This window comes from Nelumbo lutea, chromosome 4 (genome assembly GCF_056320005.1).
Source record: "Nelumbo lutea isolate HS-2025 chromosome 4, American lotus-T2T, whole genome shotgun sequence".
Taxonomy (NCBI): Eukaryota; Viridiplantae; Streptophyta; class Magnoliopsida; order Proteales; family Nelumbonaceae; genus Nelumbo; species Nelumbo lutea.
In genome coordinates this window covers 36,569,275-36,595,339 of record NC_142687.1, presented here as the reverse complement: position 1 = coordinate 36,595,339, position 26,065 = coordinate 36,569,275, and the positions used below count along the sequence as shown (strand labels likewise).

At 39.0% G+C, this 26,065-nt stretch overlaps 1 protein-coding gene across 2 annotated transcripts in view; it reads left to right on the top strand.

Annotated features, from left to right (window-relative positions):
- The first annotated feature begins 381 nt into the window (after positions 1-381).
- VCL1 (vacuoleless1 (VCL1)) overlaps positions 382-26,065 on the top strand; it is a 47,052-nt gene continuing 21,368 nt past the window's right edge. Inside the window, exons 1-10 of one of the 2 annotated variants that reach the window (XM_088984662.1) lie at positions 382-1,422; positions 1,730-2,020; positions 4,073-4,212; positions 5,502-5,607; positions 5,702-5,794; positions 6,703-6,792; positions 6,891-7,004; positions 7,194-7,301; positions 7,456-7,529; positions 7,712-7,766. In XM_088984662.1, the coding sequence (XP_088840788.1) occupies positions 646-1,422; positions 1,730-2,020; positions 4,073-4,212; positions 5,502-5,607; positions 5,702-5,794; positions 6,703-6,792; positions 6,891-7,004; positions 7,194-7,301; positions 7,456-7,529; positions 7,712-7,766 (1,848 nt within the window). In that variant the 5' untranslated portion in view covers positions 382-645. The remainder of the gene's footprint in view (positions 1,423-1,729; positions 2,021-4,072; positions 4,213-5,501; positions 5,608-5,701; positions 5,795-6,702; positions 6,793-6,890; positions 7,005-7,193; positions 7,302-7,455; positions 7,530-7,711; positions 7,767-26,065) is intronic. The other variant, XM_088984661.1, reaches the window with a different exon arrangement.

The window sequence follows — 26,065 nt, the reverse complement described above, 5'->3', positions numbered from 1 at the left end:
CCTAAGGTTCAATTGTATGGTCTAATTGATTCATAGGTGTTAGGATTAAGGAGATTTGTGTTATAGGTGCTTAGGCTAACTAGAGTTTTGGGTTAGTGTTTGGAAATATATCGAGTAAGAATGAGTGGGTACACAGGAGTGATATCGAGTCTTAATTTTAGATTATTCATCACATTGCAGTCACTGTATCGAACGGTTAATAGAACATAATAAAGAAATGGTTGTGTGCGTGAGCCTTCATCGAGACCCGCTAAGGCGAAAGTTAATATCTGAGCTGTTTCTCTTCCTCCCTCTGAAAAAGAAATCAAATATGCTCCTAACAAAACGCGCCTCACTCCGGCCTCACAGAACATTTCGCCCGTGCATCTACAACATCTCCCCACGAACTAAAAATTTACAGGTACGAGCTATTTCAGGTGCACGGCCGAAAGATGCTTTGAGGTCGGTGTGATTTGTGAGGCGCTCCGTGAGGAGATCCGAACTCTGAAAAAAGTAGGACAGTGGAGAGGAGTCCTTCATGTCGAGTACGTCTGCGTCCAAAAGCTAAGGTTCGAGAAGCCTCGTCTTGTTTGTTCATCTTCTGCTTCAATGGAGAGACCTGATATTTCATTTAGCTGAAGCCCTAACAGCAGCCATAGATCATCAATGGCGGCCGTTTCAGTGGCTGCGGAATGGCAGCTTCTCTACAACCGCTACTACCGGAAGCCCGAGATCTACACGATGCAATGGAAGCAATTCGATCTCAATCGCAACAAGGTTGCTTGCGCTCCCTTCGGCGGACCGATCGCCGTCATCCGGGACGACTCTAAGATCGTCCAGCTTTACGCCGAGTCAGCTCTTCGCAAGCTTCGAATCTTCAATTCTGCCGGAGTTCAACTCTCCGAGACCGTTTGGAGGCATTCTGGCGGACGCCTCGTCGGAATGGCATGGACCGACGATCAAATTCTGGTCTGTGTCGTCCAGGATGGGACTGTGTATCGCTACAATGTCCATGCCGAGTTACAAGAACCTAATATTTCGATGGGCAAAGAGTGTTTCGAGCAGAATGTGGTGGAGTGTGTGTTTTGGGGGAATGGGATGGTTTGCATAACGGAGGCGAATCAGATTTTCTGTATTCCTGATTTCCAGAATCCAAATCCGTGTAAGCTGGCTGACCCGCTTCTTGAAGAGTTCCCGCTCTGTATGACTGTTATCGAGCCTCAGTACACCATGTCTGGCAATGTTGAAGTTCTTCTTGGTGTGAATGATCATGTATTGCTCGTTGAAGAGGAAGGAGTTCAGCAACTTGGAGTAGGTGTTGGGCCACTCCAAAAAATGGTGGTTTCGCGGAATGGAAAGTTGCTTGCTTCATTTACCCATGATGGGCGTGTTCTGGTTATCTCAACCGATTTCTCCAAGATCATATTTGAGTACAACTGCGAGGTCAGTCTTTTCACCTGAGAACACCCTCCTCTATGTAAAAAATCAAGTCTGTATTGAATTATTTATTATTCCAATGATTCAGGATATGGAGGAAATTAGTGCTGAAAGCATTTATTTTTATGTTGTAATCTATGTCCCTAGGAATATAATTTGAAAAGGAATGCGCTTTTGGTCATAGTTCCATGAAATGGAGCTCCTAGGAGTAGAAGGCACTTAATGGCATTCAACAACAAACTTGTATTCATCCTTCGTGGTGATTAGGTTATGATAATCCATGTCCTGAGTATGGTTTCATTCTTGTATGCAGTCTGCCCTACCCCCCGAACAGCTAGCATGGTGTGGGATGGATAGTGTGTTGCTTTATTGGGATGATGTGCTTTTGATGGTGGGTCCTTATGGAGATCCAGTGCGCTATTTGTATGATGAACCAATCATTCTTATTCCAGAGAGCGATGGAGTAAGGATTCTCTCAAATACAAGTATGGAATTTCTACAAAGAGTTCCTGATTCTACAGTATCAATCTTTAAGATTGGGAGCACACTACCAGCAGCTTTGCTTTATGATGCTTTGGAACACTTTGACAAGCGAAGTGCTAAGGTATGCCTATCGTTGCCATTCTGTTTTGGCTGCAATGTTATTCTTTTTTTAATTGTTATTTTTTGATGATAAAATAAAAATAAAATTCATGAAAGAGAAATGGAGTGTACAAGTCATTTACAGGTTTGGCCCCAACAACATAGTAAAAGTAACTCCTTTGAAAAAATACCATACTAAGCACCTAAATTTAACACACGATAACAGTAACACCAACAATAGTCTAATCAACATGCAAAATTGTAGGCATATTAAATAAAATGTGATTGCTCCCGAGCCTTCTAAAAAGGATCATTGCTCTATTGGCTTAAATCATATTTGATTAGGGATAACATCCTTTCTAGCATCACTGGTAATTGCACATAATGATTAGTGCCTTGGTGTTGTGCAACATGTAGAAACTAGCAATTATGTTTAGGAATTAAGAAAAGTGCCTGCCTAAAGACTAGCACAGGTGCTGTAGGTCACCAACTACTCTCTGCCTAAAGACTAGCACAGGTGCCTGCCTCTCACTAAGTACTGTTTTGAATCTAGAGATGTAGGCTTTCAATCACAAAAAACTTCTTTTTGTTTAAGAGATTGAAATGTTAGCAGTATGTTTTAGTAGTAATAACAGTCATCATCCATGCCTTATCCCAACTACGTGAGGTCAGCTACATGAATCGTGTTTTGCCAATCAATTCTATTTAAAGCCATATCCTTTGTAATTGTTAATGCTTAAATCATTTCTTACTACTTCTACCAATGTCCTTTTTGGTCTACCTCAAGCTTTTCTATCCCCTTCAATGTTTGACAAATCACTTCTTCTAACTGGTGCAGTTGATGGTCTTCTATGCATGTGACCAAGGCATCTTAGTTTACTCTCTCTCATTATATCACCTATTGGAGCTACTCCTAGGTTCTTATGGATTACTTCGTTTCTAATCCTATCCTTTCTAGTTTTTCCACTCACCCATCTTAGCATTTGCAATTCTGCTACATTGATTTTGTGGACATGTTGTTTCTTGACTGCCCAACACTCTGCTCCATATAACATAGTTAGCCTTACAATTGTTTTATAGGATTTTCCTTTTAATTTAAGTGGTATTTTCCTGTCACATAAAAGTCTAGATGCACCTCTGCATTTTGCCCATCCTACTGTAACTCTTTGGGTGACATCCTCCTTGCTCTTTCCCTTGTTATGAATTATTGAACCAAGGTATCGGAAATGGTCACATTGAGTTATCTTTTGGTCTCCAATTCCAAGTGTATCTTGATTTACACTCCTATTATTATTAAATTTACATGTCATATACTCTGTTTTAGTCCTACTTTTTCTAAAAACTCTTTTTTCTAAGGCATTTGTCCATAAGCTTAATTTTGCATTTAATCCTTCATTGGTTTCATCAATTAAAGCAATGTCATCTGCAAACAACATGCATCATAGAACTTCCTCCTAAATATGTTTAATCAATTCGTCTATGATAAGTGCAAATAGATAAGGGCTAAGTATTGGACCTTGATGATGACTCGTAGTAATTGTAAAATTTGAAGTATCTCCCACTGGTGTTCTAACATTGTAAAATCTGAAGCATCTCCCACTAGTGTTTAAGCATGTCTACTTACTAGGAAGCAAGAGATGAAGCATCATATATTCATATATTCTTGATATGAAAGTTCTTCCTTGAGATTTTAGCCATTCTGTCATTGAAACTTCTCTGAGTTTTGCAAAGATTTATTTCTAGTTTTGGTGGGGTGAAAAGGGAAGCAAATGGGTTGGGTGATGTGCTAGCAAAGCAGGGGGCCGATAGACCCACTTTATTTGGGGCAATTCTGTAATCTGTTTTAACCTGGGTTACATATATATGGTGGATTGTCTTTGTATTTGTAACCAGTAATTAATAATTTAATAAATGTATTTTCTTTGCTGATAAAAAAAAAAAGAAAAAAACTTCTCTGGGTTTCATGCTCTTGTGAATTATTTGGGATATTAGTTTTTCTCTTTTTAATATAAAGTCTTGGCTGGTGATGTGATGTCTTATGAGTACATCTTTAATATTCTATTTTGTTTTGCAGGCAGATGAAAATTTACGATTAATTTGCTCTTCTCTTCCTGAGGCGGTTGAAGCATGTATTGATGCTGCTGGCCATGAATTTGATACTTCACGCCAGCGAACACTATTAAGAGCTGCCAGCTATGGCCAAGCTTTTTGCAGGTTATTCTTTTTTCGAATTACTTCATTCTATTTGACATAAATAGAAATGTTTATAAGATATATTCCTTTTGGATCTCTCTTTGAATACTGGCTTTGTTCTTCCTACTCAATCATAATTTTTTGGGATTATAGCAGATAAGGGCAACTTTTGGGCCCTATATCAATAAAAGTAATATTTTTAATAAAATTTCAAAAATAGGTTAACTTTTTAAAAATAATATCAAATAAGGGCAAAATTACTGTTTGTCTTCTTCCTAATGCAAATCATTCATCAGTGTTGCCGCCCGCCGCCGCCTCTAGCAACCTCCGGCAATGCCTCCGCCCACCTCCATCTCTACCTCCGGAGGTGGGCGGAGGCGGCGGTGGGCAGCAACGCTAATAAATGATCTGCAGGAGGAAGAAGATGAATAGTGTTTTTGCCCTTATTTGATATTATTTTTAAAAAGTTAACCTATTTTGGAAATTTTATTAAAAATATTACTTCTATTGATATTAGGGACCAAAAGTTGCCCTTATATGCTATAATCCCTAATTTTTTCCCATTTATTATCAAAAGAAAAAAATATGTTCCTTTTAGTTGCAAGAATGTGGAGTTTACAATTAATCTCTTATAGTTTTCCTATGTTTTTAAACTGATATTTAGCTAGCATTGGTGAATCTTGAAAACCTTGATGTTAATAAATATGGTATATTTATAAAATTGTATGGTATTTGTTATTTATTCATGTGTGATGCATGGACAACCTATTCCATTATCTAGGCCATTGATCAATTCATTATCATCCATGCCTTATCCCAACTATATGGGGTTGGCTACATGAATCTTGTTTTGCCATTCCATTCTGTTTAAAGTCATATCCATTGTTAAACTATTCCATCATGGGTCCTGATCAATTGGACATGCTGGTGTAAGGGCACGTGCTATGCCATGCACATTGTTAAATTATTCCAAAAAGCTGAAGACAATAACCTCTCGTAAGATGAGACAACCACCCATTCAGTTAGGATACTTGATCTTGGTGAAGATCCAAGATTGTAGGTTTATGGCAGCAGTTGGTACACAGGAAATGGAGTTTAAGGCTGACTTTAGATTATGATAGACATAATTGTCATTTCGTTCTTGTCCTTTACCCAAGATACCTTGTTTCTTGCCTTTTGAAGTTCAATGTCATGTGGTATAAGTACTCACTATATTTCCAAATTATATTTTTTTTAACATTTAAGGAATTCAGAGCAAAAAAAAAGTCTGATTTGCATTCTCAATAATGATATCCAGTTGGCTTTGGCAGCCAGTTTCAACGTGATCGGCTTCAGGAGATGTGCAAAACATTACGAGTGTTAAATGCTGTGCGCAGCTATGAGATTGGCATTCCTCTTAGTATTCAGCAGTATAAGGTCTTCAATACTTAGCTTTATTTTACTGTTTATTGTGCATTACAAGATCCATGTGCTTGTTTTCCATAACTATTTATCTTTTTGTGGCCTTCAGTTACTCACAGCATCAGTTCTGATCGGTCGTTTGATTAATTGTCACCAACACTTTCTTGCATTTCGGATATCAGAGTATACTGGCCTTAATCAAGTAAAGTTGTTTTCTCAGAAAATTCAAAGCATACCTATATGATGCACCATGTTTATCTCTACTATTTAGTTTTAGGTTCTATTTCCTCTATCTTAGGCATTTCACTTACTGTGCAACTTCTTAGGGGCCGCTTGATAATAGCTGAAGATGCTGAACTGAAATAGTGAAATGGTTATCACTTTGTCTTTTCAATTAATAATCAAGCTGAATGGTATATAAAACTAGGGATAACTAGGCAAAAGTTAATTATTTATATTATAATATACACACACGAAATTGAACTCCTCCTAGAGATGACTTTGTAAATATTTCCAATTAAGGTAATAAGAAATCATTAGTAGAAGATAGCATCAAGTTTTTTTTTTCCCTGAAACAAGCACAATGAAAGTAGAATTGTGCAGCAGGCGGTCAGCAAGCTGATTTCTTGGGTGTCTGTAGCCCCTGATTTTAAAGATTTGAATGTACTTGAATATCTGTATCCATTTGGGATCTGTGGCATGTCCTGTGATCTGAGTAGCCGCATGTGGTTAGCTCTCCTGTTGTAATGAGTTCTTTCTGAATTAATAAATTTCTCAATTTACCTTTAAAAAAAATTGCTTATGTATTTACTATTGTGGCACAACTTATTTGCAAGTTTTTCTTGTATCCAATCTCATTCTATAAATGGAAGGTTAATTATAACAGGCTACCAGATTGATGTTATCAATCCATGTCTATACTGGAAACTGTTTCCTGATGTATTGACATGTAAACATGGAAGCAGTCATATGTTCTGAAAATCGCATTTAATATTTTCAGAAATAAAGATTACATAATGTCATTTCATATGCTGCCTAATATTTTGGAACAGATGCATGGCATACCAAGAAAACATTTGCATAATTTTATCTTCTTTTGGCCTTGCATAGGAAGTTGTGATAATGCACTGGGCATGTGCAAAGATAACAGCTTCATTAGCAATTCATGATGCAGCTCTCCTTGAAATCTTACTTGATAAGGTTTGTCTTTCTTCTGCATGGTTGCTCAAGCTAGGTTAAAATTTTCTATGGTTTTCACTCACAACTACTTCTCTGAAGTTGCTTTTTCTGAGTTTCAGCTTAAATTATGCAAAGGCATATCTTATGCAGCAGTAGCTGCTCATGCAGATAAAAGTGGACGTCGTAAGTTAGCTGCAATGCTTGTTGAACATGAACCACGCTCTTCTAAACAGGTGTGTTGTTTGGTAAATTGTTCAATATAATTTCCTTTCTTTTCTCACTTACATTGATCATTCATTGTTTGAACTTCATTATTATCTTTTGATAGTAGATATTACTGCATATAATCTCATGAGAAATGTGGAAGGTATAATTGATAAGAAATTATAAAAGGTATACTAATTTTTATCTTGTCATATCAGGTTCCTCTTTTGTTGAGTATAGGAGAAGAAGACACAGCATTGGTGAAAGCAACTGAAAGTGGTGATACTGACCTTATTTATCTTGTTCTATTCCATATCTGGCAAAAGGTAATCCTTGTAGTAAATATCAAAATAGATTTTCATATAGTACTGTGTTTACTTTGATCAACTTGCAATATATGTGGCATGGATGAATGGTATTAAAATAATTTATATCTATGATTTTCTTGTGCTTATACACCTTTTCTTTTCTTACGTGCAGAGGCCTCCATTAGAGTTCTTTGGAATGGTACAGGCAAGACCTCTGGGTCGTGATCTCTTCATATCATATGCTCGGTAATTTGCACTCTTTTGTGTGATCTAGTGACATGGTTTTGTAACTTTTCTTTCCAACATTCATAGTTAGCAACTTTTATTAAATTTAAAAATTGTACTGATAAAAAATTTAATTTAAAAATTGTCTCTAGGAGCCCTAGTTTTGCAGTTCATGTTCCTTCATTGCCTTTTTTGCTCTGCAGGTGTTATAAGCATGAATTCCTCAAGGACTTCTTTCTTTCAACTGGTCAGCTTCAAGTAGGTTCTAAATTCTGGATGTGTGGATCCATTGATCAAATCAATTGGTTTCCCTTTCTTAGTGATATTATTTTGACAAAATATACAAACCTTACACTTGTCTGTATCTAGTGAAAGAAGAACTAAGCACTTTTAATTAATTGTGTCCAAGCAATTAATTGTAATCGCACTACATTTAGTTGGATTAGGAGGACAGTAAATGTAATGGCAGACTCTTTAGCCTGGCAAGAGGTTCACAGGGAACACTTGTTTTGGGCTAAATTGTAATTGGGTTGTATTGGAAAACGAATTGAGTGGCTGGGGAACTTTCCAGCCTGTTGTACTTTTGTAATTATGTCATTTTAGTTTAATGAAGTTTATGTTGTTTATCAAAAAAAAAGTGTGCTAGCAATTGTTTAGCATAGTTTTTTTTTTTTTGATCAATAACACTTTCATTAATTCATCAATAGAAGATTTACAAAAGGAAGACAAACACACATCTTCCAAGAGCAACAAAGAACCTCAAGAAAAGGAAAAAAAAGAAAAAGAAAAGAAAGAAAGAAAACACACTACAGTTACAGCTTGGCCCAAAAAAGTGAGTCCCTTTCTGCCCCTTGTTTAGCTAAACCGTCAGCTAGGGAATTAGCCGATCTTTTAACCCAACGTATCTTAACTTCCATCTCCCGCACCAGCCACTTGAATTTCCTCCTCTCATTATTGTACTTCCATAAACCAATGTGATCTTTAAGCAGGCACCCTATCACCACCTCTGAATCCCCTTCAATTAAGAGTTTCCTGATGTCCAACTCCTTAGCTTTTTGGACTCCTTCCATAACTGCAAAGATCTCAGCTCTAAGGGAGTCATCCACTCCAATTGGGCCTGAGAACATGGCAGAAATGACCCAATTTTCATCCCTAAAAACACCCCCAATCCCTGATTGTCCCGGATTTCCCCTGCTACACCCATCAAAGTTTAGTTTCACGAAACCACTAGGTGGAGGGGTCCAAGCCACACACATTACTGACTTAGTTTGTGTGCAACTTGCAATTTCACCCCACTTTTTCAACAAGTCATCCACTGTGTAATCTGTGAAAAGCTCCAAAGATTTCAGCCTTTGTACCGCCCTAATTTGAATGATAGCCCTCAGATCTACTACTCCTCTCTGAGCTTCTGAGAATATCCTGGAGTTTCTTTCTTCCCAAAGTGTCCAACACACTGCAGCCCTTAGTCCTCTCCACATTGTCCTTCCCCTTTTTATCTGCCACCTGAAAAAAGAAGGGGAAAAAAGGCTTTGCAAGTCTGATGGGGGGTTCCAACTGCAACCAAAAAGTGACAAAGCCCATTCCCAAATTAATCTCGCAAAATGGCAAGACACCAGTAGGTGAAAACCAGTCTCCCCATCCGCTTTACAAAGAACACACCACTGAGGTGACAAACAAGTATTGGGTCTCTTCTTTTGGAGTAAATCACCAATGCTGATTCTTTTCAGATAGGCTTCCCAACAAAAACTACCAACCCTAGGAGGTATTTCTCTGCACCAAACCTCATCAACAGGAAAAGGAAGGAAGGTAGGACTGGTGGACTGACTTAAGACTTTGAAGAAAGAAGCACAAGAAAAAATGCCATTGGGAGAAGGTGTCCAAATTCTAGAATCCGCCCTAGTGGGGTCTAAGACAACGTTATCAAGAATTGCAATAAGGCTCAAGATAGTGTCAAAGTCTGAGTCCCTCAAATCCCTTCTTAGACCCAAGTTCCACCCAATCCCAGAAATGGAAGAGGACGGGGTGGTAAAAGACAAGATTGACTCATTTTTCAAATCAGAAAGAGCAAACAAAGAAGGAAACTGATCCTTTAGAGGGGCACTCCCCACCCAGGTTTGTTCCCAAAATTTTATGGAGTTACCGGAATTCAAATCATACCGCAATTGTTTAGCATAGTTTGCACTTTGCAATTTGAAAAATTAATATTTTGATGTATTCTGTTTATGTCATTGTATATATGAATTTTTAAGAGAAGGGTGGAGGGAAACATTGCATGGATAGCGAATCTGTCTTAGGGAGTGTGCAGTGAGTTGAAAAAAATGGATTTGTCCACACATAAGGGGAAAAAAAGAAGGTTGCCATAAAAAAATTGGACATCATGAAAAATTTGACATTCATATACCCATAGAAAAGAAAACAAAAATGACAGTTGCTACCTAGGAATCTACAGTACCTCCTGCACATGGTTGGTGTACCTGTGTGTTGGACCCGGTATGTAGCCTATAGAAGCCACAGATGTGGTCCCCACCTCTTTCTGTTGTACTCGTATATAACTACTATGTGGTCCCCACCTCTTTCTATTGTACTTGTATACAACTACTAGATATTTAAGTGTCAGTCCACAATTAGTTGTTAGTCTTTTATTAGGACTTTAATTGTTGTCTTTTATTAGGATTTTAATTTTGCCATGTAAGCAGTCTTATCCTTACTTCAGAATTAATATAAATAGAAAGAGGGGGCGACAGATTAAGCATCATTTTCTTTTCTGAAATCCTTCATTCAAAATCTTAGAAACAATTGAGTGGGAAAGCCAGAAGGATGCATAGACCTACAGAAAGCAGGTTGAAACCAATAGGGTATTTGAGTTTCTAGCTGGTCTGAATTCTGAGTATGACATTTTGAGACAACAGCTTCTAACAAGAGACAATGTGACTATCACAAGCTTACTCTCTAGTGCACAACAAAGAAAGTAGAAGGAAAGTTATCTTACAACATTCGCCACTTGAATCAGCCTTGGCAGCAACTAAACCCAAGTTTTGGGGGGATAAGGAGAGAGAGATATGAAGAAGGACCTAATATGTGAATATTGCAAGAAACCTAAGCATACCAAAGAAACCTGTTGGAAGCTACATCCTTATCTAGTTCCCGCAAAACTCAGGAACAAAAAGGGGAATGCTAATACAACTGTTACTACTGATTGTGCAACTTCATTAGGCACCAGAGAAGCACCACTAGACATTCTTTGTCTGTCCGAGCTACCTTGACTCAATTGGAAAAGGAGGTTGGTAATTCAGCATCATCGTCTCAGTCAGTCACAACATCAGCTCCTCCCACCTCAACATTTGCTCATTTAGGTACATGGGCCTCAACCTATCATGCTTCAGCTTCTAGTAACACTGAACATTGTTGGGTAATAGACCCAGGTGCATCTGATCATATGACTGGTTTGCCTTCACTATTTACTACCTATCATTTATCCTCTGGTAAAGACAAGGTGTCTATTGCTGATGGATCACTTGTTCCCATTTCTGGCAAGGGAGACATTAAGTTGTTTAGTGCCATTTCCCTGTCTTCTGTTCCGCATGTTCTTAAACTTGGCACCAATTTACTTTCAATTAGTAGCATTACTAAAAACTAGAATTGCTCAGTAACATTTTTTCTTGATCGATGTGTTTTTTAAGACTTGGAGACAAGGAAGGTGATTGGGATTGGTCGTGAGACAAATGGAATCTATCTGCTTGGAGGAAGTTCACAGTGGGACGATAGTGAAGTTAGAGGGTCTTTTGTTTCTCAGTTTATTGGTTAAGTCATGCTTTGGCATAATTGATTGGGTCATTTATCCTTTAGGTCTTTGAAAAGCTTGTTTCCTAGTTTATTTGAATCTATCCAAATGTCTAGTTTAAAGTGTGAAAGTTGTAAGCTTGCAAAGCATTGTAGAACAACCTATTCATTAAGTAATAAGAGAAGTAGTGTTCCTTTTGACATTGTGCATACCGATGTTTGGGGACCATATCACATCACTGCTATTGGGGGGTACAGATACTTCTTGCTGGTTGTTGATGACTATACTCGGTTTTCTTGGCTCTACTTGATGCGTTCTCGAGATGAGGTCCCTACCCTAACCCAGACCTTTCATTAGACGATTTTAACCCAGTTTGGGATAAAAATCAAAATTTTCAGATCCGATAATGCGAGAGAACACTTTAAAACATCACTAGTCTCTTATTTTCTTGACCATGGGATTATCCATCAGAGTACCTACCCTCATACCCCTCAGCGGAATGGGGTGGTTGAGAGAAAGAATAGGCATATATTGGAAGTAGCTAGAAGTATCATATTCAACTCCATTGTGCCTATAAATTTCTGGGGAGATGCCATTCTCACAGTTGTGTATCTCATCAATCGAATTCCTTCACGGGTTCTTGACATGAAACCCCCCATTCAGTCTTTTATATCCTGATAAAGAGTTGTTTTCTGTCCCTCTTAAAACCTTTGGTTGTACCTGCTTCGTGCAAACTCTTGGCCCTCATTGTTCCAAATTTGACCCTAAAGCCTCAAAATGTATTTTCCTTGGTTATGCACAAACTCCAAAGGGATACTGCTGCTACGAACCTGCTTCAGGAAAGAGATTTGTATCCATGGATGTTACTTTCTTTGAGGATGTACCTTATTACTCTAGGGTTTCTTCTCAGGGGGAGAGTAGTACGGTTGGTGTTAACACATCAGAAGTCCCTTTACCTGTTCCATTGAGTGAAGAGGGGTGTAATGGGGAGGGTTGTCAAAAATGTCGGGATTTTAGAGTTTATCACAGGTGATGGAGGCAAGTTGATTTCAGTCATCAGCACTCCAGGCTAGCCCCAATTCCTTCTGAAGATCCAGATCTAGATACTACATCTCTTCCATCTCCCATTACAGATGAGCCTTCCGCTGTTGAGCCTTCTCCATCTTCTGAGCCCTTACTTCCATTGAATGATCTTGACCTTCCCATTGCAGTCCGTAAAGGCAAACGCCGTTGCACCTCATCCACAACCCATTGTATCTCACTATTCTTGTCTTATGATCACTTGTGTCTCTCTTACAAGTCCTTTCTTATATCAATTGCTGATATTCCCATTCCCAGAACAGTACAGGAAGCCCTAGCCATTCCTGAGTGGAAAGATGCAATGAAGGTAGAAATGGATGCCCTTCTGAGAAACAATACTTGGGAGCTAGTTGATCAACCCAAAGGGAAGAAACCAGTTGGATGTAGATGGGTGTTTACTGTGAAACATAATGCTGATGGTTCCATTGAAGGATATAAGACCCGGTTAGTTGCAAAGGGATTTACTCAGACTTATGGTATAGATTACTTGGAGACTTTTGCACTAGTAGCAAAAATGTCCACTATCAGAGTGTTATTATCTTTTGAAGCCAGACTCTTGGCCCTTGTTCCAAATGGATGTTAAAAATGCCTTCCTCAATGGAGACTTGCAAGAAGTGTACATGCAGTTACCTCTTGGTTTTTATAGTACAAAGATAGGTAAGAAGGTTTGTCGGTTGAATAAAGCTTTGTATGGACTAAAACAGTCCCCAGAGCTTGGTTTGATAGATTCAGACAAGCCTTTGAAAAGTTTGGCTATGTGTAGGCTCAATCAGATCACACTTTGTTTATTAAGAAAGTTGATACTTCTTCGACTCTACTTGCTGTCTATGTGGATGACATTGTAGTAATAGGGAGTGATAACACCAAAATTGAGCCTCTTAAGAAATTTCTTCATCAAGAATTTGAGGTAAAGGACCTAGGAGAGTTATGATATTTCTTGGGTATTGAAGTAGCTCGGTCCAAGCATGGAATCTTTGTTTCTCAAAGGAAGTATGTCCTTGATTTGTTAGAAGAAACAGAAAAGTTGGGTGTTAAGCCAGCTGATACACCTATTGAACAGAATCACAAGATTAGTGCAGAAGGTGGAGAGCCTCTTGAGATTATATATAAATATATATTCATTCTATATATAAATATATACTTATATTATATTTATAATAATCTATTTATAAATATTTTATATATTTTTAAAATATTTATAATATATTATATATCTTTTATTATTTATAATATAAATATTATACATATATTTATACTGTGATAATATATCTTTGTCTTACACGACCAGACATCAGCTATGCAGTTAGTGTTGTTAGTCAGTATATGCACTCTCCCAAAACTACTACCCACCTATTTGCTATTGAGAGGATATTGGCATATTTAAAGAGGTGCCCAGGTAGAGGTGTACTATTTAAGGATAATAATCACATGAAGATAGAAGTTTACATAGATGCAGATTGGGCCGGTTGTGTTGATGATAAAAGGTCTACCTCTGGATATTGCGCCTTTGTAGGAGGTAACCTTGTTTCTTGGAGGAGTAAGAAACAAAATGTTGTTTGTCGTTCCAGTGCTGAAGCTGTATACCGGTCCATGGCAAATGGTGTGGCTGAAATACTATGGTTGAAATCATTGTTTGTTGAATTGGGTTTACCTATGAGAAACCTCTAATGTTGTATTGTGATAATCAGGCTGCTATTAATATAGCTTATAACCCAATACAACATGACAGAACCAAGCACATTGAAGTCGATCGACATTTTATTAGGGAAAGGGTTGCATTTCAAGAAGTCAGTCTTCCATATATCAGCTCCAACATGCAGCTTGCTAATCTTCTCACCAAGGCAGTTTCAAAGAAGTTAGAAGCAGATCTATGCAAGTTGGGAATGACAAACATCTATTCCCAACTTGAGGGGGAGTGTAGAAACCACTGATGTGGTCCCCACCTCTTTCTATTGTACTCGTATACGATTACTAGTTATTTAAGTGTCAGTCCACAATTAGTTGTTAGTCTTTTATTAGGACTTTAATTGTTGTCTTTTATTACGATTTTAATTTTTCCATGTAAGCAGTCTTATCCTTATTTCAGAATTAATATAAATAGAAAGAGGGGGGCGACAGATTAAGCATCATCTTCTTTTCTGAAATCCTTCATTCGAAATCTTCTTCTCTTCTTTTCTCTTTCTCCTCTCATTCTCTCCTCTCATCCTCTTAATTTCCCATTGATTATACACCACAGCTTGGGCTGTCAGTAGTCTCATACGACTACATAGCCAGTATGAAACGAGATACTGCGTTAACTATTTAAGAGTATGTTTATAGGATAAGCACTTCCAAAAGTGTGTAAAGTGTTGTCAATGAGATTGAGGATGATGGCAATGACTTTGGACAAGTGTCTCACAAGGTCAAATCTGGAGAGAAGGGGATTGCAGATCCTGGATCAGTCTTGTGGCCTCTGTGATCTAGTACCTGAAATCACTGACCACCTTACCTTAATCTCCACTGTGCTGTCACATCTAAGGTTTGGGATCACTTTCTCAAGGCTGCTGGGCTGAGCTGGGTAATGCCGATTTCAGTTAAGGAGTTGCTGTGCAGCTGGAATTCTCAAGGTCTGAAGGAAAAAGGAAAGATTGTGTGGAAAGCTGTTCTTGCTGCTGTTCTGTGGTCCATCTGGGCTGAAAGAAACAATAGGATTTTCAATAACAAAGTGAAGAATTCAGAGGACCTTATTCACTTTGCTATTTGTAACTTGGTCTCCTGGGTCTCTGCGAATGCTGAGTTTAAGAATATGAATGTATCTGAGTTGTTAAGAACACACTCCATTTGGAAGTTGTAATCTGTAATCTGCTCAGATTTACCGGCCATGTCTAATGTTGGTGTGGGAGCTGATATAATATTTGTGTGATGTTCTAATAAAGCTTTACCTTACCCTTAAAAATATGTTCTTGTATCTTCACATGAAGGCGATTTTATTCAAGATGGGCAAATAACAGATTAAATGCTTAATTTCTAATAGGCTTAAGGGCGGCAACTGCTGAAAAATAATCAAGAGGGTCCTTGGAGATACAATCATATAGTAAGGGGGTAAAAGACATCTTGAATGACTTAAGACCTATAACTGCTTGGGTTCCAAGGTTTGCCACTGGATTTGCAGATGCTTTAGTCAAAGAGGAGGCTTTAAAAAGTCAGATGTTTTGGGGATTGATACCCCAACGAGGGGGGGGGGGTTGTAATAGGCATACCATGAACCCTTCAAGAGATGGTTAACTGAGGCCAACCACCTCTGTAGGATTAGTCACCTGACTCATGAAATCATTTTGTAAGACTTTTTTTTGATAGGAAACGGTAACTTTCATTACGATATTAAAACGAGATATTACAATTCCAGCATTCCAAAGCTGAAATGCTGAACCCAAATTTATAACCACTCTTATAAAGCAGCACAGAAAAGTTCACTCCTGTTTGATCCTTGTTTGGATAGAGCACCAGCAAGGCCATTTGCTGTTCTTCTAATCCATTGGACGTTTACTTCAATTTCCTTTGTAAGGCACCAAACTATTCTCATAGCTTGCCTGTGGTTCCAGATTCTCAAATTTCCAGATTTCATCCAGTCTATTACTAATCTTGTATCCCCTTCCACTTCAATCTGGTGTAGCCCCATCTGTTTAGCCAGTCTCAGACCTTGCAGCTGTGCTAACACCTCATCTCTTAATGAACCACCCACTCCTATAGGTCTCAAAAAAGAGCCAAAATTTTGCCTTCCGTGTCTCTAAAGACTCCTACACTTGAGGGCCTTGATTACCAAGGGAGCTGCCATTAAAATTGAGCTTTATTTTTTATTATGTAAAGGCTGCCCAACTCTCTTGAATTGCTGGGCTAGATCTTGAAGAGTTTGCTACTGAATTCCAGTCCCTGATTATATCGTCCACTGTGAATTCCTTAAACAACTCCTCTGATTAGGGGTGCAAATGGATCTGATCCGATTTGGGCGAATTTGAATAACCCCTGCTTGGATCTTTGGATCGGATCGGATCTAGATCACCCCTATCCAATCTGAGAAGATTCGATCAGATATATATTATATATTTATAAATACAAATATATGTTATTTATTTATTTATAAATTTTTTGTATTATTTATTATTTTTATAAAAAACATGTATATATATGATGAAAATAATTAAAAATTACTTGTAGTTTTTGGTTTTACTTCATTTAAATTAGTATATTTTAATTTTCTTTTAATAATTTATTAATTTTTAAAGAAAACAAGTCGGATCGGATCGATCAGATCCGAAGATCCGATTTATTGATAGGATTCGAATTCAAATCAAGTCCTATCAGATCCGATTGGATTTTACCCAATGCACTATCTTGACATGATGCTATCAAGTCCTCCCTCAAGTCCTATCAGATCCGTTTGCATCCTTACATTGGATTTTACCCAATGCACTATCTTGATATGATGCAATCAATCAAGTCCTCCCTCAATTTCCTTTTTCCTTGAATGACTCTATTATTTCTTTCCTCCCAAACTGTCCACAAGACTGCGGCTCCTGTGGCTTTCCACAACATCCTTAACCATTTTTTTTTCGGTTGTCTAAAGAAACTTGCTTCAAAAAGGCCTGCTACATTGGGGGCTGTTGTCCACCTGCAACCAAAGAGAGAAGAAAACCAATTCCAAATAAAAGAGACAAAAGGTGCAGGAAATTAACAGGTGCTCAGAAGTCTCACCACAAGTATAACAAAGGAAGCAGATATGAAGGGAAAGGCACTGATTTGGCCTTCTTTTCTGTAGTACATCACATGATTGATCTTTGACAGAGCCACTTCCAGCAAAAATGCCCTCACTTTTTTTAACACTTAATTACCATATTTATTAAATGCAGAACTATTTTTCATAAAAAAGGATGATCAAATTCTGATTGCTAATAAATATATTTAGGAGAATTTGAGATCTATGATAGAGGTTTTCTTTGGAAAAGGTAAAGTAATTTTATTCATCTCAAAAACATACAAGCTGGGATCAGACCCAGAAGGGCAGTCTGAAAAACCACAGTAGTTACACTTTCCTCCAGAAATCAGAACAATAAAAAGAAGACAAATTCAGACTTTTAAATTCTTCAGTTACAGATATCCATACCACAGCTCTCTGAATGATGTCTTCAGGATTTTTGCCTCTCTTATTGAAGATTCTATTGTTTCTCTCAGCCCAAATGGACCATAAAACAGCGGCTGGAATAGTCCTCCACACCAGATTCCCCTTTCTTACTAAGACCTCCCACCTTCCAACAATTGAGGAGATCCTTAACCGATCTAGGCATTACCCAACTAATTCCCAAGACTCTGAGGAAGTGTCCCCAGATCTGAGAAGAAAAAGGACAATGAATGCATAAATGATCTGTAGATTCAACATGTTGCCCACACAGACTACATAAAGGATCTATAACCTGAATGCCCCTTTTCACCAAATCGGCTCTGGAGAGACATTTATCCAGGGCCATCGTCCAAACCAGAAAGTTGACTTTTGAAGAACTTATAGTATTCCAGATCCGAGAAGCAGGAAAATCAGTAGCATCCACACTACCTAATTTTGAGGCAAGGGACTTAACAGAGAATTCACCATTCGAATTCCATTTCCATCTCCATTATCTTCCAACTGCTGATCAATCCTCTGATTTTTAAGGAGAGCCATCAGATCCCCAATCTCTTCTAATTCCCAGTCATACAAATCTCTCCTAAAAATGGGAGTCCAAGTTAAAGATCCACCTGCCACACAACAGTACTCGGCCACAGAAGCTTCTTGATTAAGGGCACACTGAAAAAAGTGAGGAAAAGATTCAGCAAGGGTCATATCCAGATACCAAGAGTCCTTCCAGAATTTTGTTCTTTCCTCATTACCAACCTTAATAAAAATTCCTTCAATGAACACAGAGCAGCTTTTCATTATAGATTTCCAAGGAGAACCACCCCAACTTAGGGGAGGATCCCTGGATCTCCAGTTACCCCACTCCACCCCATATTTATCTGCAATGAGAAATCTCCACCAAGCCTCCCTCTCAACCGAGAACCTCCAGATCCACTTGCTTAGCAGGGCAGTGTTGAAATTCTTCACTTTCCTAATGCCTAATCCATCCTCAGCCTTAGGAAGACAGACTTGATCCCAGCTTATAAGATGCACTTTCCTCTCCTCCCCCCAACCCCTCCAAAGAAAATTCCTCTGGATCTGTTCCAGTCTTTTGGCAACTTTGATAGGGATTGGGAAGAGAGAGAGGGAAAGTAAGTTGGTAAATTGGAAAGAGTTCTTTTAACCAGAATAAACCTACCCCCAAATGAGATATATCTAGCCTTCCATGCAGCCAACTTCCTTTCCATTTTTTCAATAACTGGGTTCCAAATTGAAGAAGCAAGACAGTATGCACCCAACGACAATCCCAAGTATTTCACCGGGAGGAAATCAGTTTGACAAGCTAGGACCTCTGCACAATCAGCTAAATTAGAAACCTGGAGCACTGGAGTGATTTGACTTTTACTCCAGTTGACTTTCACTCTGATAATTACTTCAAACCAAGATAGGATTCCAAGGACGAGCTCTAACTGGGATGTAGAAGCATCTACAAAGCATATCATCTTCAAATTGGAGGATATTGATCTTTTCTCCATCAAGAGAGAATGCAAATCCATCCCACTCACCAGACCCTGCAGCCTTTCTACAAAGCAAAGTGAGGATCTTCATGACACAAATAAAGAGTAAGGGGGACAAGGGATCACCTTGTCTAAGTCCCCTAGAGCTATCAAAAAACCCTGCTGACTGACCATTCATCAACACTGAGGAGAATTTGGAAGTGGAAACACAAACTTTAATCCAGTTTCTCTATTTCTGCCCAAACTTCATATGCTGCAACAACAAATCAATACACCTCCAGTTGACATGATCATAGGCTTTTTCAATATTCAGTTTTCAAATTAAACCAGGGGAGCCCTCTCTTCTTCTTGAATGAATCAACTTGTTTGCAATGAGAACAAAGTCAAGCATCTGCCTCCCCGGAACAAAAGCACTTTGATTATATGAGATAACATTCCCTATCACCCCTTTCATTCTTCTCTGCCAGTACTTAAGCTAGGATCTTCTGGAAACTATGCAAGAGACTGATTGGCCTGAAGTCTTTGATGTTAACCACCCCTTCAATTTTTGGGATGAGGGTGATAAATGTAGTATTTAAACTCCTTCGAAGGGAAGCATTCTCATAAAAAGCCTGAATGACATTCAAAATATCTTCTATCACAATATCCTAGCATTTGACATAGAAAAGGTTGGTAAACCCATCTGGCCCAGGAGACTTATCTGCAACCAACATAGATATGGCTGCTTTAATTTCCTCCTTCGTAAATGGTCTCTCAATGAGATTGGACTGATCTTCATTTAGCTGTTTGAAATGAAGGTCTCTTGGAAAGGGTCTAATCAGCCAATTCTCTTTATAGAGGTTTTTATAAAAATTGGTAGCTATTACCTTCAATTCTGCTTCAGATTCCCCCAGTCTATCCTCCCACTCCAGCTTACTAATTGAAGAAACTCTTGCTCTGGCATTTACCATTTTATGGAAGAAATGAGTGTTTTTGTCCCCCTCTTTTAACCAGGCCACTTTTGCTCTTTGTCTCCACTTGATTTCTTCTTTTACTACCAACTTATCATACTTAATTTTTGCTTGAAACCTCTTCATTTTGTTTTCCTCAGTTAAAGGACCTGCTTCTTCTGTAGCATCAATTTCCTTAATAAGACTCAACAAGGATCTCTTTTCAGTTTCAGCATTCAAATTGTTTTCCGCTTTCCAGATTTTCAGTTTCTTCTTAATTGCACCAAGCTTATTTGCCAAAATGAAAGAGCTAGTACCCTCCACTTGCATTTCACTCCAAACATTCTTCAGAAAGGAATAAACTTCTCATCTTCAAACCAGGCATTCTCCACCTTGAAAGGTGCACCAATTCTACCTCTAAATCCATAGACCAGCTGAATTGGACAATAATCTTAAACAGGCCTAGGAAGAGCAATCTACCTAAAATTAGGAAAAAGATCTTCCCAATTCAAGGAAACCAAAACCCTGTCCAACCTCACTAGTCGGGGTATCTTGATTGTTCGTCCAAGTAAATCGGCTTCCCTAAAGGGAAAAGTCAATCAGCTCAAATCTGTTGATGAAATCAACAAATTGAATCGTCCCTCTTGACCTCCTTCCACTGATGCTTTCTCAACAGCAGCTAAAGTGACATTGAAGTCTCCACCATTGACCCATGGCTAAGATAGATTACCCCTCACTTCAACCAATTCTTTCCAAAACTCCTCCTGAAGATTACCATCTGTTGGACCATAGACATTTGTGACTTGGCAAATGTTACCATCAGGAAGTTTCACAATTAATGAAACTAAGAATCTCCCAATGTGAGCAGAAACTAAACTACAGATAGTAGGATCCCAGAGACTCAACAATCCTCCTGCACTTCCCACTGCCAGTTTAGCTTTCCATCTGACCTCTCTCCTTTTCCGAGAAGATTCTTGCATTTCTTTCCTCCCATAATGTCCAACAAACAACAGCTCTCACACATCTCCACATAATTCTTGATCTTTTCGTTGAGTGTTCAATAGGTGAAGAGGAAAACAAGCTTTGCAGATTAGTTGGAGGTGTCCACCTGCACCCAAATAAAGTGGCAAACCAATCCCAAATATTTTTTGCCAAAATTAGCAGCTTTGCATAAAACACACCAATGTGGAGATAAACAACTATTAGGTCTTTTTCTTTGAAGTAGGTCACCTGTGTTGATTCTTTCAAGGAAAACTTCCCAACAAAAGCTCCCAACCCTCGGAGGTATAGGTTTTGTAGAGAACACTGATGTGGGCCCCACTGCAGTGGTCCCCACTGTGTTCGTAGGACAACATGTGTAGTTATTTGTTCCAATTATAGTAGTGTCAGTTTGAGTCAGTTTGTTAATTCAGTTGTTATTTATTTCAGCTTTTATTTACTTTATTTATTATGTAAGTACTAAGGGCAGATGTGTCCTTTCCATTATGTACTAAACATAACCTATAAATAATAAGAAAGTGGCGGCGGCAGATAAGTAAGAATCTGTCCTTCCTTTCAACCACTTGTGTTCTCCTGTTTCTCTTCTATTCTCTCTCCTTTTCTCTCATTTTCTTCTGTTTTGTAAACCTAAAACCTATTAGGATTCAAGACTGATTACAGTCTTGATCTTCTACTGGTTTACACCACACTTCCTTGACAGGGAATGACAATCCAATAGGAGTTTCTGGTTGTATCAGGGATTTAAAGAAGGATGCACAAGTAAAGGATCGAAAGGGAGACAGAGACCAGATCCTACTATCTGTCTTTATGGGTTCCAAGAAAATCCCATCAAGAATGGACATAAGAATTGAAACATTATCTAGTTATGTGTCCCTGAGTGCTCTTCTCAAACCCAAGTTCCAAGCAAACCTGGAATTTGAGTTTGAGGAAACAAGGAAATTGGTAATTGGTTCATTTTTGAGGGTGGAGATTGCAAATAGAGCCGGAAATTGTTCTTTCAAAGGGGTCTCCCCAACCCAAACATGTTCCCACAACTTTATGAGATTACCAGTGTGTAAATCATACTTGATCCAAGGAGAGAAGAGGGGCAAAATATCTTGTAGCCATAGCCAAAATCCTAGAGTCTTAACCATTCTCTGCAAGCCCGTGAATACTACAAATTATCTTAGTCCACAGTTTCTCCCTCTCCAAAGAAAAACTCCACAACCATTTCCCTAGCAAAGCCAAATTCCTCTTCCTTATATTCCCAATGCCTAGCCCTCTATCCTGCTTATTCCTACACACCATCTCCCATCTAACCCTATGATCATTTTTTTCCTCCCCTGGCTTCCACAAGAAGTCCCTCATTAATTTTTCCAACTTGCTAGCCACCCTTGCAGGCACCTTAAAGACTGAAAGGTAATAGATGGGCAGATTAGCTAGGGTAGACCTGATTAAGGTAATTCTTCCCCCAAGAGATAAGTAGTTTTCTTCCAAGAGGCAAGTCTCTTTTCAAACCTCTCCACTACAGGAGTCAAAAAACTTCCTTTTTGAGGATTATCTCTTAGAGGAAGACCGAGATAAATCAAAGGCCAATTCGATACTCCACAACTCAAAATATTTGCACACTCAAGGATCTCACTTTCCCCCATATTCACACCTACAACACAACTTTTATCAAAATTAACTTTCAGATAGGACATTTGCTCAAATAGTTGTACTGTAAGTTTCACATTCCTAATCCAATTCATGTCCCCCCCCCCCTCACAAAACAAAATTGTATCATCTGCAAACTGCAAGTGTGTTAGTGGTATACTCTCCCTGCCAACTCTCCATCCCTTAATTAGCCCTCTAGAATTTGCCTTAGAGATTAGACTCCCTAATACTTCAGTAACCAAGGTGAACAAAAAAGGAGAAAGGGGATCTCCTTGTCTTATTCCCCTCAATGCTGGAAAGAAGTCTACCACCGTTCTGTTCACCAAAATAGAGTAGTGACAAGATCGAATGCACCCCAACACCCATCTGCACCATCTATCTCTGAACCCAAAACTAGTCATCACCTCCAACAAAAAGGACAAGTCTACCAAGTCATAAGCTTTTTTTCCAAATCTAGCTTATAGACCACCCCCTTCTTCTTAGATTTCTTAAAGTCCTCCACACTCTCATTTGCTATAAGAATTTGATCAGTGGTTTGCCTGCCCCTCACAAAAGGTCCTTGATTAGTTGAGATAATGGTATTGAGCACCTGTCTAATCCTGAGGGACAAAACCTTTGCAATGATCTTATATAAACTGTTCACTAGGCTAATAGGTCTATAATCCCTTGGATGTGTTGCCTCTTTCTTCTTGGGAACCAAAGCAATAAATGTGGAATTCAACCCCAGGTTAATCACTCCTCTTCTGTGGAACTCTTCAAAAACCATCATTAACTCTTCTCTCAAAACCTCCCAACAATCCTAGTAAAATGCCATCATAAAACCAATTGGGCCCGAAGCCTTTGATCTATCCATGGAGAATATTGCCTCCTTAACCTCCTCCACCTCAAATTTCCTTTCCAACCACTCTCTATCTTCTGATCTCAGCCTTGGCCATTCCATCCCCTCAATCCATACTCTATTACTTAAGGGTTTTTTATATATAGACCTAAAGTGGTTAGCAAACTCCCTAGCAATCTCCCTCTGACCAGATAAGGTTATCCCCTCTATTTCCAAGTTTGAAATAAAATTCTTCCTTCTTCTCCCACTTGCTAAATAATGAAAAAATTTTGTATTTCTATCCCCCTCCTTCAACCACCTACACCTTGACTTCTGTTTCCAACTGATTTCCTCCTTAAACAATTCATCCTCCAGTTTCCGCATATTCCACCTCTGTTCTTTGTCTTTCTGTGTTATATCTCCCTTCCCCTCCTTCCCCTCGAGTTCTTCCAATTGATCAATTACAGTTTGCTTTCTTTCTTCCAACCTCCCAAATTCTAAGTTGTTCCATTCCTTGATTTTACCCTACAATAGTTGTAATTTCTTATGGAACCTCATTCCCTTCCATTCTACTACAGGGTCACTCTTTAACCACCACTCCTTGATTTTATTAATAAAACCCGGGTGAAGTAGCCACATTTTCTCAAATCTGAACGGGGCAGGCCCTGTGCTTCCCATCTCTTCCACACCAATAATGATGGGCCAATGGTCTGAAGTTATTCTTGGAAGTGCTCTAGAGGCCAAGCTACCCCAATGTTCCTCCCAATCCACCGGAAAAAGAAACCTGTCCAACTTAGAGAAAATGGGATTCACTTGTAAATTCGACCAGATGTAATTACTGCAGGCCAATGGAATCTCTTTAAGTTCAAAGCTTTCCACAAATTGATTAAAATTCTTCATGCTCGTGGTCACCCTCTGTCTAGGATTATTTGTTTCTTCCGGAAACCTAATTACATTGAAATCGCCTCCTAAACACCACGGTCCATCCCACAATCCCCTTACATCCCCCAATTCTTTCCATAAATTCCTCTCTCTATAATCATTAGGTCCATAGACGTGTTAACACCCATTCAAAACCATCCTCCATCTACTTAAATTTCTACAAAACTGAGAATTAGCCTGTTAATTCCTCCATTGCTATACACACTTTATTCTTTCATAAAGTTATTATTCCCCCACCAGATCCCCATGAAGGTGCAGTAGCCCAACTAACCCCCCTAGCTCTCCATATACTCCTAGCCCACCTAGCATCAAAATCTGCTCTCTTGGACTCCTGAATCATAATTATATCCAGGTTAACCTTTTTGATTGCCTCTTTAATTACTGTCCTCTTCCTAGCACTACCCAACCCTCTAGCATTCCAGCTGACAATTTTCATTTTACTGTCTTATTCGTTTCCCCTCAGGCCCATAGACTCATTACTTCACCCCCTTCCTCCTGTCCCTCTTGATATCAGCATTCTTATCCCCTCCAATATCTCTCATCAGTCTTCCAACCTAATTCAGTTTTCTCTTTCTCACCTTACCCCCTCCTTTTGCAAAAAAAAAAAATTCAGATCATTTGGGTCTTTTAATTTGCACCCTAGTTTCCCCATAAAAGCTGCCACAATATCCTCACTATTCACTTCCATAATCTCTTGCTTTTCAGAGCCCCCATCCTCATTTATTTCTTCAACTCCTCCTACCCCTGTAATCTCATTTCCTATACTTAAGTCTTCTGCCCTCTCCTTTTGTGTGTTATTTTCCCCAATCTCATCCACTAACCTCCTAAAAATTTCCCAAAGTCTTGCATCTCTATCTCTACCTTCCTCTCCCCCTTCACCTTTACCCCTACCTTCACCACTTCTATTCCTCTCCTTTGTTTCCTCTTCTCCACCACGGGCTTCATCCTCTGGAATGGGAATGGGATCTGGCACAGCAGGCAAGAGACAATCATTAGTAACACAAAACGAATGGACACAGATACCCGACTTTTGCTGAAACCAAGGAGGGTTACAGGGTTTGAAAGTGGAATCCGACACTCCCTGTAATGGCTTGTGAGTATGTCCCAATTCCTCGAGTTGGAACTGAGCTGGAAAATTTCCTTTTGGTTGTAAATCACAGGGAGTACTCTCTGTACCCAACTGTTTAGCAGTCTTGTTTTGCCACTAAGAAGCCTCAAATCCTTCCTTACAAACATCCTGCCTAGCAAACTGGTTTGGCAAAGGAGCTTCTGTCTTTGAGAGCAGATTTCCTTCCCCTAGCATTTGTTTGCACTCTACTATATTGATCTCCTCTACTCCAACAGTTCGGGACTTCTTACCAAAGAGGACTTCATTTCCAGCTTCTTCTGAAAAGAGGCGCCCTAGGTTTAGCGTGTCTTCCATTTCTTCTAGCTGCCAGATCTCTTCCCTTACACTGTCTAGACTGGTAGAACCATCCGAATCATCTTCTTCGTCAACCCCCTCCACGCTGCAAGCCACCCAATCAACTTCCACTTCCTTCCCAGCAATTGCATTAGATTGAGCACTCCTTGGAGCTCGACAGCTTGAGATGGAATGCTCTGCACATTGAGAATCTTCATCTGAGCGCACAGCCCACTGCAACTGACGTTTGGGGCCAATCTTCGATGCCTGATCGAAACCAGCCCTAATAGGCTTTGGTGGAGAAGAAGCTAGACCAGTCTTTCGGTCTAG